The sequence below is a fragment of the Cebus imitator genome, unplaced genomic scaffold (assembly GCF_001604975.1).
Source record: "Cebus imitator isolate Cc_AM_T3 unplaced genomic scaffold, Cebus_imitator-1.0 Scaffold102, whole genome shotgun sequence".
In the NCBI taxonomy this organism is placed as follows: Eukaryota; Metazoa; Chordata; class Mammalia; order Primates; family Cebidae; genus Cebus; species Cebus imitator.
Window position 1 is genome coordinate 2435442 of NW_016107417.1, and position 13161 is coordinate 2448602.

The 13161-nt window shown below is 55.5% G+C and overlaps 2 protein-coding genes and 2 pseudogenes across 6 annotated transcripts in view; 2 read left to right on the plus strand and 2 right to left on the minus strand.

The window, feature by feature from the left end:
• SF3B2 (splicing factor 3b subunit 2) overlaps window positions 1–1863 on the minus strand; it is an 18106-nt gene extending 16243 nt beyond the window's left edge. For both annotated transcript variants that reach the window (XM_037741576.1, XM_017537095.2), the window contains exons 1-3: window positions 1281–1863; window positions 1079–1125; window positions 698–775 (exon numbers count right to left, since the gene is read on the minus strand). In XM_037741576.1, coding sequence (XP_037597504.1) covers window positions 698–775; window positions 1079–1125; window positions 1281–1416 — 261 coding nt within the window. In that variant the 5' untranslated portion in view covers window positions 1417–1863. The remainder of the gene's footprint in view (window positions 1–697; window positions 776–1078; window positions 1126–1280) is intronic.
• On the minus strand, window positions 565–658 carry LOC119472503 (annotated as a pseudogene).
• Window positions 1864–4490: 2627 nt separating the features above from the next.
• Window positions 4491–11724, plus strand: GAL3ST3 (galactose-3-O-sulfotransferase 3). Of its 4 annotated transcripts, none has more exons than XM_017537096.2 (3): window positions 4491–4683; window positions 8170–8406; window positions 10005–11724. In XM_017537096.2, the coding sequence occupies exons 2-3, from the start codon at window positions 8282–8284 to the stop codon at window positions 11173–11175; spliced, it is 1296 nt and encodes a 431-aa protein (XP_017392585.1). In that variant the 5' UTR covers window positions 4491–4683; window positions 8170–8281; the 3' UTR covers window positions 11176–11724. The 4 variants fall into 4 exon arrangements, with proteins under 4 accessions (XP_017392585.1, XP_017392586.1, XP_037597508.1 ...); XM_017537097.2 differs by having other exon boundaries at window positions 4491–4656; XM_037741580.1 differs by lacking the exon at window positions 8170–8406.
• A 468-nt stretch (window positions 11725–12192) lies between these two features.
• Window positions 12193–13161, plus strand: part of LOC108310158 — a 5300-nt pseudogene continuing 4331 nt past the window's right edge.

Here is a 13161-nt window from a genome sequence, read left to right on the forward strand (position 1 = left end):
GTGATCTCCGCTCACTGCAACCTCCGCCTCTTGGGTTCAAGCAATTCTCTTGCCTCAGCCTCCCGAGTAGCTGGGACTACAGAGGCACGCCACCAAGCCCAGCTAATTTTTTTTATATTTTAGTACAGACGGAGTTTCACTATGTTGGCCAGGATGGTCTTGATCTCTTGACCTTGTGATCCGCCCACCTCGGCCTCCCAAAGTGCTGGGATTACAGGCGTGAGCCAAGGTTAAAACTTTTTTGTAGTAACAGAGTCGTACTACACTGCCCAGGCTGGTCTTGAACTCCTGGCCTTGAGTGATTCTCCCATCTAGGCATCCCAAAGTGGTGGGATTACAGGCATGTGCCACTGCACCCGGCCACAAGCTCAATCTTGAATGACAGGTAGAATCTGGAGATGCAGACAGTGGGAAGGAGACAAATAGCATCAAAGAGAGAACTGAAGAGCTCACAATTCTGCCACGGCAGTACCTCCCTGCCCAAACTGTTAGTTGCATCCCAAGTACACTGCAGGTGAGAGGAAGGGCTACCCTGAACAGATGGAATCTTTTATTTTCCCCCTTCCTCAGGTTAGGCTAGTAATTAATGTGCAAGAGGGTCATATCTCACACATGCGCGTGAACACCCAATCATTACACTCATGAACTACAAAAGGATCAGCAGATAGAATATTAAAAAATGGAAGAACCTCCCTACCTGTGCCGACATGGGAGGTGGAGCGGCTTTGTCCCCATCTTCCCCTCTCAAAACGGGCCGATTCAGCACGATGCCAGTCTGCAAAAGAGAAAGGACTCTAGGTTAGTGTAAAATTGGCTGTTTCACTAAACGACATTCTTGCCCAATTCATTCAACAAAGTGTACCTAGCGCCTGTGTGCTAGCGCTCTGGCTGGGCACTGAAGAGGACCAAGATAGATCCAAGAGATTACAACTAAGCTAGCAAAGGCAGGAAGAAGGCAAAGAGAGCAAGCCTCTGCCTTGCTGTGCCGAGATAAAGAAAGAATGAAAACCTAGCCGTGAGGAGTATAGGTCTCCTGGAGACCCTCGGCCTATCCTGACGTCCTGCCGCCAACACCCACCTGGCGGGTGTAGGTCTGCAGCCGCTCCACCAGCTCCTCGCGACTACCTGCGTGGCAAAGTACGTGATCAATAAGGCAGGCCAGCCCGGCCAGGTCAGGCCCCAGCGGCCCACCTCCGCCCCTCGCGCCCGGGTCTCCCGGGTAACCAGGCTCCGCTTCTCCTCAGGCCCGTAAAGGCCCCTCGACTTCCTGTGTTCCTCACCCTGGATCGGAGCTCCGATCTCTGCCAACTTGGCCTGAAGCTCCTGGGCAGCCCAGGCGCCATAGTGGCCTGGAGGTGGCGGCGGCGGCGGCAGCTGCAATTCCGCTTTGGGAGGCTCCGGGTGCTCAGTCGCCATCTTAGCCGCAGGAAGGCGCGCGACCAACCCGGAAGCTCGGCCCAGCCGCCGGCCCCACTTTCCGGAACTTCCGGCAGCGCCGTGCGCCACGTCCTCTCTGGTTGGGAGGCTGTGCGCACGCTGCCGTTCCCTCGGCCACGGGATTCGCCGCACACGCCCCTTTCTCCAACGACCCCTCGGCGGCCTGGTCGCGAGGCCTCCTGGGAGTTGTAGTGCACAGGTCTCGGTCTCAGCGGGCCCAGCGCCCGGCTACTGCCAGACGGCCGGCGGCGGGCCCGTGGGCGGAGCTGCAGAGAAGGTTGGCCCTTCCCCGAGGGAGTGTTTTCTGCGCCTCACCTGCGGGAGCGCAGGCTCTCAAGCCTTCCGGCCCGGCTCCCCGGTCAGAGGCCCTGACACGCTCCCAGGGAGTCCCGAGAGACCTATTTCCCCGGCGGCCCCGCGTTGCGGGCGCCCAGCAGGAGGCTGGAGCCGACGCCTGGGATAAAACAGTGTCTGATTGTTTGCCCGCCCACCCCCGGCCCGGCCCCGGATGAATGAGCTGAAAGGGGATCCGAGCCGGGAGAGGAGCGGGACCGCCCGGGCTGAGCTCCAGCTGCCGACCTGGGGGAAGGGCGACACTAAAGCCCCCTTTTCCACTGTCCAGGCCGGCTCAAATGTCGTCTCCTCCACTAAGCTTTCTCCCGCTTTCCTTTCCTTTCTTAGAGCTCCCATAATACATTCGAATCTCCACTGTTCTTTCTTGCCCTTTCTTCCTACCTCCCCAACCCAAAAGTATGAGCAGGTACTTGATCTTTTTCAGTCTCGCATCGCCTGGCGTTCAAGAGGCGCCCAATAAATGATTACTAGAAAAAAGGAATAATTTTTCTGGTGACAGCATTTGTCTTTTTTAGTCTCGAAAATAAACTCAGGCCCTTTTCCCTCAGACGCACCTGCATTGGGGACCACCTTGCCTCCCGCTTCCCACCCCAACTCCCCCTGGCCTTTGGGGATATTGGCAGAGACTGGCAGGGATTCTTGCCTGCCTAGCATCCACCTCTCCCAGTCCCACACCAACAATTCAGTTTCTCTCCCCACCTCTGCCACTAGCTCTGCACTCTCACTGACCAGGCTCACTGTATGTTGAGCAAGGGAGGGGGAGACTCAAGTGGAATGGTCTCATTTCCCCACTACGCATACCCTTCAGATCTTTCCTCTAGCTCCATTTTGCCATCTGCCCCCAGTGGAGAAGTAGCTGGGAACAGGGAAAAAAATGGGGCACCAGGTCCAGGAAAGGTGAGGTTTGGGGGAGAAAGGGAAAAGGACTGGGTCAAAGGTTGGCTCACATCCTAGCACTGGGTGGAAAGTCTTCTTCCTCTTACCCAAAGCCTGACCCTTCCCCTTTCTATTAATGTCACTGTGGCAGGCTCCTGCTGCCACTCCCAGAGGGGAAGCCAAACCCAGAAAGGACAGTAAGGAAGGCAGAACAAGGGCACCCTTAACTCCAGCTTGTCAGCCCACTCAGGCAGAATCTTTCTAGGCCAAAGGAACTAGTCCCTGTAACTGGAGAGCCCAGGGCAGGTCATCTGAGGCTGAAGGCCCCAAGGCATGTGTAGGTGCCAGGGAAGCCGGTGGGGTCTCTGAGGCAGGATAAACTAAAGGCTGATAATAGAGCCTCATTTTATCACAATAGCCCTGGGAAGGAGGCAAGGTATCAAGGTCCCCTTCCCCCGACATTGTACATGTGGAAGATTGATGGGCAGAGAAGGTGACATACCCAAGGGGTCACCAGCAGTCCTTCTGACTCAGAGTCCCTATAACCGTAACAAGGACCCTGACACAATATTACCTATTGCCTATGTAAGCCTAGAAGGGTGTATCCAGCCCCTTCCAGTCCCAGCTTTGGGTGGCTACCCAGCTCCAGGATCCTTGCTTTACCAGGCCCAGAGCAAGAGAGAAAGCAAGTGTCCAGGCCAGCCACAGAACTCAATATGGGGCTCTCCATGCCTGGCATGGCTTTGGGAGGTGCTGCTGCCCAGCTTCTGGGTGATGGAAACTGAGGACCGAGAAGTTCACATGGAGCCTTCGTGATGTGTATTATCTCTGCTAGCTCAGAACAGCTTCTCATTTTAAAGCTATAAACAACAGGGCTCAGGGAGCTGCTTTTTTTTTTTTTTTTTTTTTGGAGACAGTCTCCAGCCCAGGCTGGAGTGCAGTGGTATGATCTCAGTTCATTGCAAACCTGTGCCTCCCAGGCTCAAGCAATTCCCCTGCCCCAACCTCCCAAGTAGCAGGGATTATAGGCACACACCGCTATACCCAGCAAATTTTTTGCATTTCAGTAGAGATGAGGATTTACTGTGTTGCCCAGGCTGGTCTTGAACTCCTGAACTCAGGCAATTTGCCCACTTCGGCCTCCCAAAGTGCTAGGATTACAGGCGTGAGCCACCATGCCCGGCAAGTTGCCTCTTGAATCTGGGATTTAAAAGCAAAACCAGGATTGAACTTGGATTCTCTGATGCCTGGTGCCAGGTGCCTGGGCAGGGGTCCCAGCCTCACTATAGCTCTGGTGAGGAGTGAGCGGGTCTGGAGTCCTAGTGAGTAAGAGTGAGTGAGCAGCTGGGAGCTACCTCAGAGGGTGCAGGGGACAGGCTGGAAGGGAAGGGGGTTTGTGTGGGCACAGATGGGACCAGACAAGGCTGGAGCAGTGCTTCTCTGTTGGAGGGGAACAGAGGAGAGGAGGTAGGGAGCATGTGAGTACCTGCAAATGTACCTGCCTCTCACTCACCCAGAGCCCAAGTATGACCCGCGGGGCCCCGGAATACCCAGCAATGCAGGACTATCCAGACATCTTCCTGGCATCAATTTCCCTGTCTGAGAGAAAGGAGCTGGCCACGTTAGTGTCCAACTCTGCAAGGTTGCCAGAGGAAGACAACTGCATCCGAAGATGCCACCCAGAGACTGTTCACGGCAGCCAGCGGGCAACCGGGGGACCACCCCTCTTCCCGCTTCCTTTCCCCTCTCTCCCTTCTCCCCTACTTGCCCGAGGCCTGGCCCCGCCCCTCGCCTTCCTCCGGTGTGCGACTGGGGGTGGGGGGCGGGCAGACCGGGAGGAGCGAGCTGAGCGGACGCCGCCACCTGATCCCATTCAGGCTCTGCGAGGCGAGCCACTGGCACTCGGCGCGCAGGGCCCTAGGTACCCTCGGACCCCGTGCGGATTTCGAGACAAGGGGCCAGAGACAGCGGCAGCCGCCCCCTATCCAGGTGGGAGGCAGAGCCCAGGCGCGCAGTGTGAGTACTGCAGTGGCCAGCCTGGGGCTGGAGGAGTGGGAGTGGACCAGATCGGGAAGGGGGCCGAGAGAGGCGGGCGGGACAGTGTCTTGGGGGCCTATTGCCTGGAGAGCACGAGGAGGGGGGCGCTCTACCCCAGGAAAGCAGGAGAAGATGGGGTGAGCGGGCCAATCTGGCCTATCCCCTACGGTAACCAGATCCTACTGGCAGGATCCCTGGGGGATGTTGGGATGAAATTGAGGGAATGGGAAGTGTGATGGGGATGGGCACTAATGGAGACGAGGATGGAGGGAATTCGGAGGCAAGGATGATGTGGGGGTGGATGAGAGAAAGAGGAGGCTGGAGGGGCCAGGGACAGACCTGGTGCAGGATGGAGTGGGGGGTGAGGAAAAAGAGGGAGGTGGAAAAATTTGCTCTCCTGGGCCAGTAATTTGCGGACCCCTTCGGCCCTTTACCCCTTCCTCTTGAGGGCCCTGGGTCAGGGTCCCTCGTCACTGGGCTGTGCCATCCCTCAAGTCAGGACAGGATGGAGTCTCTGGGCCATTCAGCAGTGAGGTCCAAGTGGTCCAGTCCAGGGCACCCCTTCCTCTGAGTGCATCAGTTTCAGTTCTAGAGCTCAGAGGAGACAGGAGAAAGGGCTCCTTTAGGAGTGGGTGGGCACCCAGGCCCATTTTCAAAGCTCTGGTCGGCTATACTATTTCTTTGGTTCCCTGAAGAAAAGCAAGCAATTTGCAAAACTGGGCAGCAGTGTGAGGTAGATTGTTCTGACTAAAATTAGCACTGACACTCTGACTAGCCTGGGCGCCCTGACCTGCCTGGGATAGCTGGGAGACCTCTCTCTCTCCATGGAGAAGACATCAGGCAGAATTGGGAGTCATGTGAAGCATCTGAGGGCAGGAGCCTGGGCCACTGCTCTAAAGCTCGGCTCCAGCAGCACTGACACACATGCCACACCAGCCAGAAAATCAGAGGGAAACCCAGCCCTGTGGCCCCCTCCCTGAGAGGCACTGCCTTGGCCCCATCTCCGAAACAGGCATCTTGGAGTAAAGTTGCCAAGGGAAGGCAGGCCTCCTCCAATGTCCGAGCGGCACCCTCTCTCAGGACCTGGAATGTTTAGCCTGGCCAAGTGCCCGCCCAGAGGAGACAGGGTTACTGCTTCCAAATACCTGAAGGTCTGTCATGGAGAAAAATGCTCTGTGTGCTCTAGGAGGGCAGCACTACCAAGAGTGCAGAATGGGAGGTGGAAGGAGCAGGCCAAAATGGGTGCTACCAGTGGCAGGGTAATAATCCTGGCTGTCTCAGAAAGGACCTGAAGAGCTCTAAGTTGCTCAGAAATGGATCACGCTGTATTGGGATGTGATGCAGCCTGTCATTGATAGTGGCCATACAGAAGCTGGTGCCCACCTTCAGGGGGTGGTGTCTAGGGAACTTCTGCTCTGAGGATGCCCTGTCCCCTGTCCCTAAGCAGGCCTCAGACTGGGGCCTGACTAGCTCCCCAGAGCTCAGCTATGTGGGGAAGTGGGGAAAGGCCCAGGAGTAAGACGGAGGGGGATACCAGGCACCTGTCACTCTCTCTGTGTGGCCAGCTGAAGCTCTGCACCTGGAAAGATCCCCGTAGCCAGGCTCGACTTCCTTGGCTGACCCTGAATCTTCTGAGAAATAGGGTGGTTTCTGCAAGTTTAGCAAAGGTGGATATAGGCTTTCCCTTCTCATCTTGGGACACTTCTGTCTAATCCCCAAGTTCTCTAAGCAGCAGGAGTGATAGAGGAAGAAGGTATGTATCCTCAGAGGGCCCAAGGCTCTCCCTTCCTCCTGCAAGCAGCCCCAGCCAGGCCAGGCCAACCCTTCTCTGCCCCAGCAATCCTTGAAAAGACAGGGAGGACCTTAGGCTTCTTCTGCTGTGCCCTTGGTTACCCTCTGTGGCTGGACCCTTCACCCTTGGCTCCCAGCGGATTAAGTCTGTCTGCAGGCAGGTGGAGGGAGGCAGCGATAAGGCCTAGAGAAAAGGGGAGGCATAAGCAGGACATCTTTCCACCCAAACAGGTTTAAATGTAATCCAGGATTAAGGGAGCAGGGTCAAGAAGAGAGATTGGAAGCCAAACCCAAGGCCTCCGGAGAAGGTGATGATCAAAAGGGTTTTCACATTACCTCATTCCTCCTGGGACCCAGGTGTCCTAGTTCCACACACATGCACATGCCCATAAGTTTCCAGGCTCCCCCTCCTCCATGGAGAAGGATATGTGTGAGGGCTGCAGCTATACTTGAACCTGGATACTGAGGCCCCCTACCCTAGCTTAGGGACAGGCATCACTGCTGAACTTTCCACCGGAGCTGCCCAGGATTGGGCTGCCCTTAAGCTGAGGCATTCCTGTGGGGAAAGGAGACTTGTGCAAGACCAAGCCCTCCTCCATTCTCTCACTCCTGGGCTCACTTGGGATGGAAGCTCACCTTCTGGAGATTCTCAGGAAGGCAACAAGCAGGAGCCACCTCTTACCCGACTTGCATCCTCCCCGCCCAGGTTGCCATCCCATTGCTTTGGTCAGGCACCTTTCCCTGCAGAATCAGCTGATGGGGCCACCTGGGTTTCAGGTGTCTGGGGATGGAATCCAGATAGGGCTCCAGGATTTCAAGACCTTCCTTTCCCTCATGAATTTCTCAGTCTCCAGCCCTCAGCACAGGAGCCCAGCTAGGAGCACGCAGGACTCAGAAGCATGCAGAATTGCCAGAGTCTAGGGCAAGGTTGGGGAAATCAGTTCTCTACAGAAATAGCACATACGGTGTCTAAGGACATGGACTTTGGAGCCAGGAACAGCAGGTATGAATCTCATTTCTACTGTTACCAGCTGTGTGGCCATGGACAAAGTGACATAACCTCTTAAGAGTCTCAGTTTCCTCATCTGTACAGTGGGAATAATACCTATGTCAGTACTGTAGTGAGGACTAAATGGGATTAAGTATGTATAGTATAGTACATAGAGTAAGCCTGCAGTATTGACTCAGAGCCATATCACTCCAAGGAAGTGAAGGGCTGATTAGTGTTTCTGAGGAGCTCAGTTTCTCTTGGGAGTCAGGACCAACTCTGGGTTAAGGCAATTGGGCAGGAGTCCTGGAGGAGGGAAAACTGAGTTGAGATCTCTATGTTCCGAGCCAAGCCCTGCTGCTGAAGCCACTCCACTGGGAGACATGTACAAACGACCATGAGACAAAGACAAGTCAGGAGCAGGCAGAGAGACAGAAACAGGACTGAGGGGTGGGAGTGGCTACAGCCTGAAGGGCTGGCAACACCCCAGACCCTGTAATTCCACCCAAGACTAGGTTATCTGGAGCACTAAGGAGATAGGGTCTTGGTAACAGAAGGTAGGAATCTGATCTGCCCTGGCCTCTCTGCTCACCCCACCTCTTGGAGCTCTTCACATCAGAGCTGCTGAGGCCCAGAGCCCATCTCCTCTGCCCACTGCAAACCCATCTGCCTTCTTCTTCTGCCAGGATTCTCAGGAACACTGGCCCTGCTACCAGAGCCGCAGGATCCCCCATGAGTGCCTGTGAAGGGAGTCCTGGATAGTGAGGCCCTGGCTGGTCCTGGGGTTGGTACTCCACCATGCCACCCATCCTCCAGCGCCTGCAGCAGGCCACCAAGATGATGAGCCGCAGGAAAATCCTGCTGCTGGTGCTAGGGTGCAGCACCGTAAGCCTTCTCATCCACCAGGGGACGCAGCTAAGCTGGTAAGGGGGCGTGGCCTCGGCGAGGGGGCGGGGCTCCGGGGGCCCAGAACTCCCCTGCCCATTCTTCCACCTGCCGCTTTGCTCCTTCCCTCTATTCTGAAAGTGCTTTCCCTTTAGGGCCACACAGCCTTCCTGGACAGGGGCTGGTCTTCAATGAAAGGCTTGAGTGACTTGCTCAGTTACAGGTCAGCTGAGATCTGAATCCAGCTCGACTCCTTCCTACGGCATGCAGCTAAGCATCTTCCCAATGGAAACAACTCACGACTTCCCTAGAACTGGGCAAGGCCAAGTCCCCGCACTTCTCTGAGACCCAGTTTTCTCATCTATAAAGTGAGACACGATGTGTGTGATGCAGCCAGTCACTCTCATACAGGATACCATGTGATTCATGGGAACCCCGACCCTATTCCTGACTCACTGTGTGAACCCAACAAATCCCTGCACCTCTTGGGGACTTGACATCCCCATTTTCTACAATGTCTGCCCCTGAGAATGGTGTGAATGGGCCCAGCCCCCCTTGCCAGATGATTTGCTGGTTTGAAATCCCAAACACCCATGTGTTAAGAATGAAGCAACAGCAACGAAAGCTTCACGAGGGCTGGGATTATTGTTTTTGTATATTACTGTATTTCTTGAACCTAGCATAATGCCTGGCACATAGTGGATACCCAAAACATATCTGATGAATGAATGAATGAGGCATTAGACCTCTTAAGAGAAACCTAACAAATGGGTTGCTGCAGAGCCCAGTGCCAACCATCTACAAAGTGAGGAGCCAGTTAAAGAGTGAAAATGAAAAAGAGCAAAAGGATCTAGTGATGATGTGAGTTGTCTCCAGAATTTGTGTAAGTTATTTTCTCCATTTGGCCTTCAGTTTCTACATCTACAAAGTGGGATTCCTCAAAGATCGCCGGGGGCCTTTGTCCCTTATTAATTTCTGCATAAACAAATTACCTTAAAGCTTAGCAGCTGAAAACATCTGTTTTGGGGGGTCAGGAAGCCAGGTGTGGCTTACTGGGAACTTCTGGACAAAGGTCTTTCATGGGGTTGCAACCAAGGTGTTTGCTGGTGATAGTCTCATCTGAAGGCTTGGTTGGAAGGGATCGCCTTCCAAGCTCCACGTGGTTTTGACAGGCTTCAGTTCTTCAAGTGGGCTGGTAGGCTGAGGGCCTCAGGTCCTTGCCGGCTTTTCCTACTTAGTGGTAGCTCCCTATAGGGCTGCCCACTATATGGCAGCATGCTTCCCCCAGCACCTCTTATCCGGGATTAAGAGAAAGACACCATGATACTAGCCACAGTCTTTCTATGATGAAATTTAAGAAGTGACATCCCATTATTTCTGCTCTCTTCTATTCTTTAGATGCAATATGTCCAGCCTCCCTCAGGGCAGGGGAATACTCAAGGGTGTGAACACCAGGAGGCCAGCAGGGATCATAGGGGGCATCATACAGGCTACCCAGCACCACCCTTGACATTTTCATGAGTGCAGCCCGGGCAGGGCCCCTTGGTGGGGCATCCCACAGTCCTTGGGGGAAGGGCTGGGGTCAAGCAGCAACCCCCTCAGACCCTCCTCTCTGCACATCCCCTGGGCCTGGCAGGTACCCCAAGCTGTTCCCTCTGAGCTGCCCTCCTCTGCGGAACTCACCGCCGCGCCCCAAGCACATGACCGTGGCCTTCCTGAAGACGCACAAGACAGCCGGCACGACGGTGCAGAACATCCTGTTCCGCTTCGCCGAGCGCCACAACCTGACGGTGGCCCTGCCGCACCCGAGCTGCGAGCATCAGTTCTGCTACCCGCGCAACTTCTCGACGCACTTCGTGCACCCGGCCACGCGGCCGCCGCACGTGCTGGCCAGCCACCTGCGCTTCGACCGCGCGGAGCTGGAACGCCTCATGCCTCCCGGCACCATCTACGTCACCATCCTGCGCGAGCCGGCCGCCATGTTTGAGTCGCTCTTCAGCTACTACAACCAGTACTGCCCGGCCTTCCGGCGCGTGCCCAACGCCTCGCTCGAGGCCTTCCTGCGCGCACCCGAGGCCTACTACCGCGCCGGCGAGCACTTCGCCATGTTCGCGCACAACACGCTGGCCTACGACCTGGGCGGCGACAACGAGCGCAGCCCGCGCGATGACGCCGCCTACCTGGCGGGCCTCATCCGCCAGGTGGAGGAGGTCTTCTCGCTTGTCATGATCGCCGAGTACTTCGACGAGTCGTTGGTGCTGCTGCGGCGCCTCCTGGCCTGGGACCTGGACGACGTGCTGTACGCCAAGCTCAACGCGCGCGCCGCCAGCTCCCGCCTGGCCGCCATCCCCGCGGCGCTAGCGCGGGCTGCGCGCGCCTGGAACGCCCTGGACGCTGGCCTCTACGACCACTTCAACGCCACCTTCTGGCGCCGCGTGGCGCGCGCCGGCCGCGCGTGCGTGGAGCGCGAGGCGCGCGAGCTGCGCGAGGCCCGCCAGCGCCTGCTGCGGCGCTGCTTCGGGGATGAGCCTGTGCTGCGGCCAGCCGCGCAGATCCGCACCAAGCAGCTGCAGCCGTGGCAGCCCAGCCGCAAGGTGGACATCATGGGCTACGACCTGCCCGGCGGCGGCGCCGGCCTGGCCACCGAGGCCTGCCTCAAGCTGGCCATGCCCGAGGTCCAGTACTCGAACTACCTGCTACGCAAGCAGAAGCGTCGGGGCGGTGCGCGGGCCCGGCCCGAGCCGGTCCTGGACAATCCCCCGCCTAGGCCCATCCGAGTGCTGCCTCGCGGCCCTCAGGGTCCCTGAGCTCCGCAGGCCTCAGGAGTATGGGTCCTGCCCTGCCCTCCCAGGAGTCCAGCCAGGGGCTGCCTCCGTGTCCCGCCCCAAGAGAGCCCTTGCTTTTCGAGGGGCTTGAGCCCTTCGCTGAACTTTGGGGTGCAGCTCCCTGAGCCTCGCTCCCTGTCGTGGGCTGAACCCCGCCTTTGGGCACGGCGCTGATAGGCTGGATCTAGCACTGGGCCACCCTGTCTTTCCCAACTGGTTGGTGATTTTGACAAGAGGCCTGACGGCTGTCCAGAACTGCATACCCTGCCTTTTTCTGGGGGCTGAGCCCCCTCCCCACCTATCTTTTCCTATTGGGTAAGCCCAGGCCCCGCGGAGAGGAGCTGAGCCCTGGGGAAAGGCTGCTCTTGCTCTTCCTCCCAGGGCTGGAGGCTCCCTGTACTTTGCTGTCTTCCAGGTTCTACCCTCCCCACAGACCTAAGCTGCTCCCAGCCTCCCGGAACCAAAAGTTCTTGGGTTGGGATTTTTGTTTGATTTGTTTTTCTTTTTTTAATAAAACATCTTTAAAATGTGCGAATTGTATGTCAGTCATAGAAGCCAGATTCCCCACATTTGAGGATGAAGTGGATGCCCAGGAGGAGCTGTGGCTGGAGCCATGAGGATGGGGGTGTGGACTCAAGGTCCCCCGCCACCCGACATAGGCCCACAACCCTCCTCAACTGCTTGACTGACTGGACCCCCAACACAGACTGGCCACCTCAGCCCCACTCACTTTCCGAATCGTCCCGTCTCATAAAATTCTGCAACATTTACTGAGCATCATCTCTGTAACTCCGGGATACAGGTGAACCAGGCAGATAGGGCCTTATTTTCATGGCGCTCGTGGGGAAACATTGGAACAGGAGGAAGGCAGGTAAGCAAAGAGGAAGGACTGGAGGGGTTAGAGCAAAACAACACTTCCTTGGGTGGAAGGAGGATCATTTTCAGGTAAGGAGCTGCCTAACTCAGAATTTTACCTCCCCCTGTGAATCACTGCTTCTAATGGCCTGCTTTCCTCACAAGAAGACAACTCGGACTCGGATGAAGACCAATCCCTTTCTGCAATTTGCCTTAACACAGCAAGATAGCCAGCACTTCCAGATGAAATCTCCGTTGAGGCTAGCAGAGAATTGCTTATTGCCATTACTGGAGGTAATGAAAAAAAGAAAAAAAAAAAGACTAGCAGAGAATCAGGACTTTTCCTGTTCCTTTCTTCAGAGCTAGATCAACATATCTAGACCAGTAAAAAAAACAATAGCTGTTATGGTCTACGATGTGCCAGCCACCATAAAAGGGCTTGACGTATATTAACTTTGGAGATAGGTGCTGTTTTCCAGGTGAGGGAACTGAAACTTGGGGGACATTAAGTCAGGGTCACACAGCCAGAAACTAACCACTAGGATCTGAACCAAGATAGTGTGGCTTCAGAGTCTGTGCTTTTTAGTGCTGTCTATAGTGCCATTCAAATAAAAAAGGTCACATGCCACAGGCTTGGCTGCCTCCTGGCACCTTCCCCCAAAAGAATGTAAAGTGAAGAACCAAGACACTGCCATCAGCATCTCTTTATCCTATTTTTCATGGAGACAACGGTTGACCTGTTTGGACAATGGACATTGCAGTGATTGGTTGGCAGTTTGCATGACACACCCTCAGCTTGAAAGGTGATTGTATGGCACCCCACTTTTTGCCAGCAGAGCTCTGAAAAAGGCAATAATTAGAATCATGCAAAGGCATAATTAAGTTTCTAAAATTAAGGAGCAGTAAAGAATTGTACTAGACTCAAAGTGATCTATCCAAAAACAGGTGTCCTTTCTCCCCCAGGCAAGAAGATGCTTGCCACTGTCTACATCTGCACCCCCAGCCCTATTCTCTGGTCATACCTCTCCCAGAAACATCCTTCACCTTGCCCTCAGTTAGCCTGGAAAGTTCAGACATGCCTTTAAGTCTACTTTTTTTTTTTTTTTTTTTTTT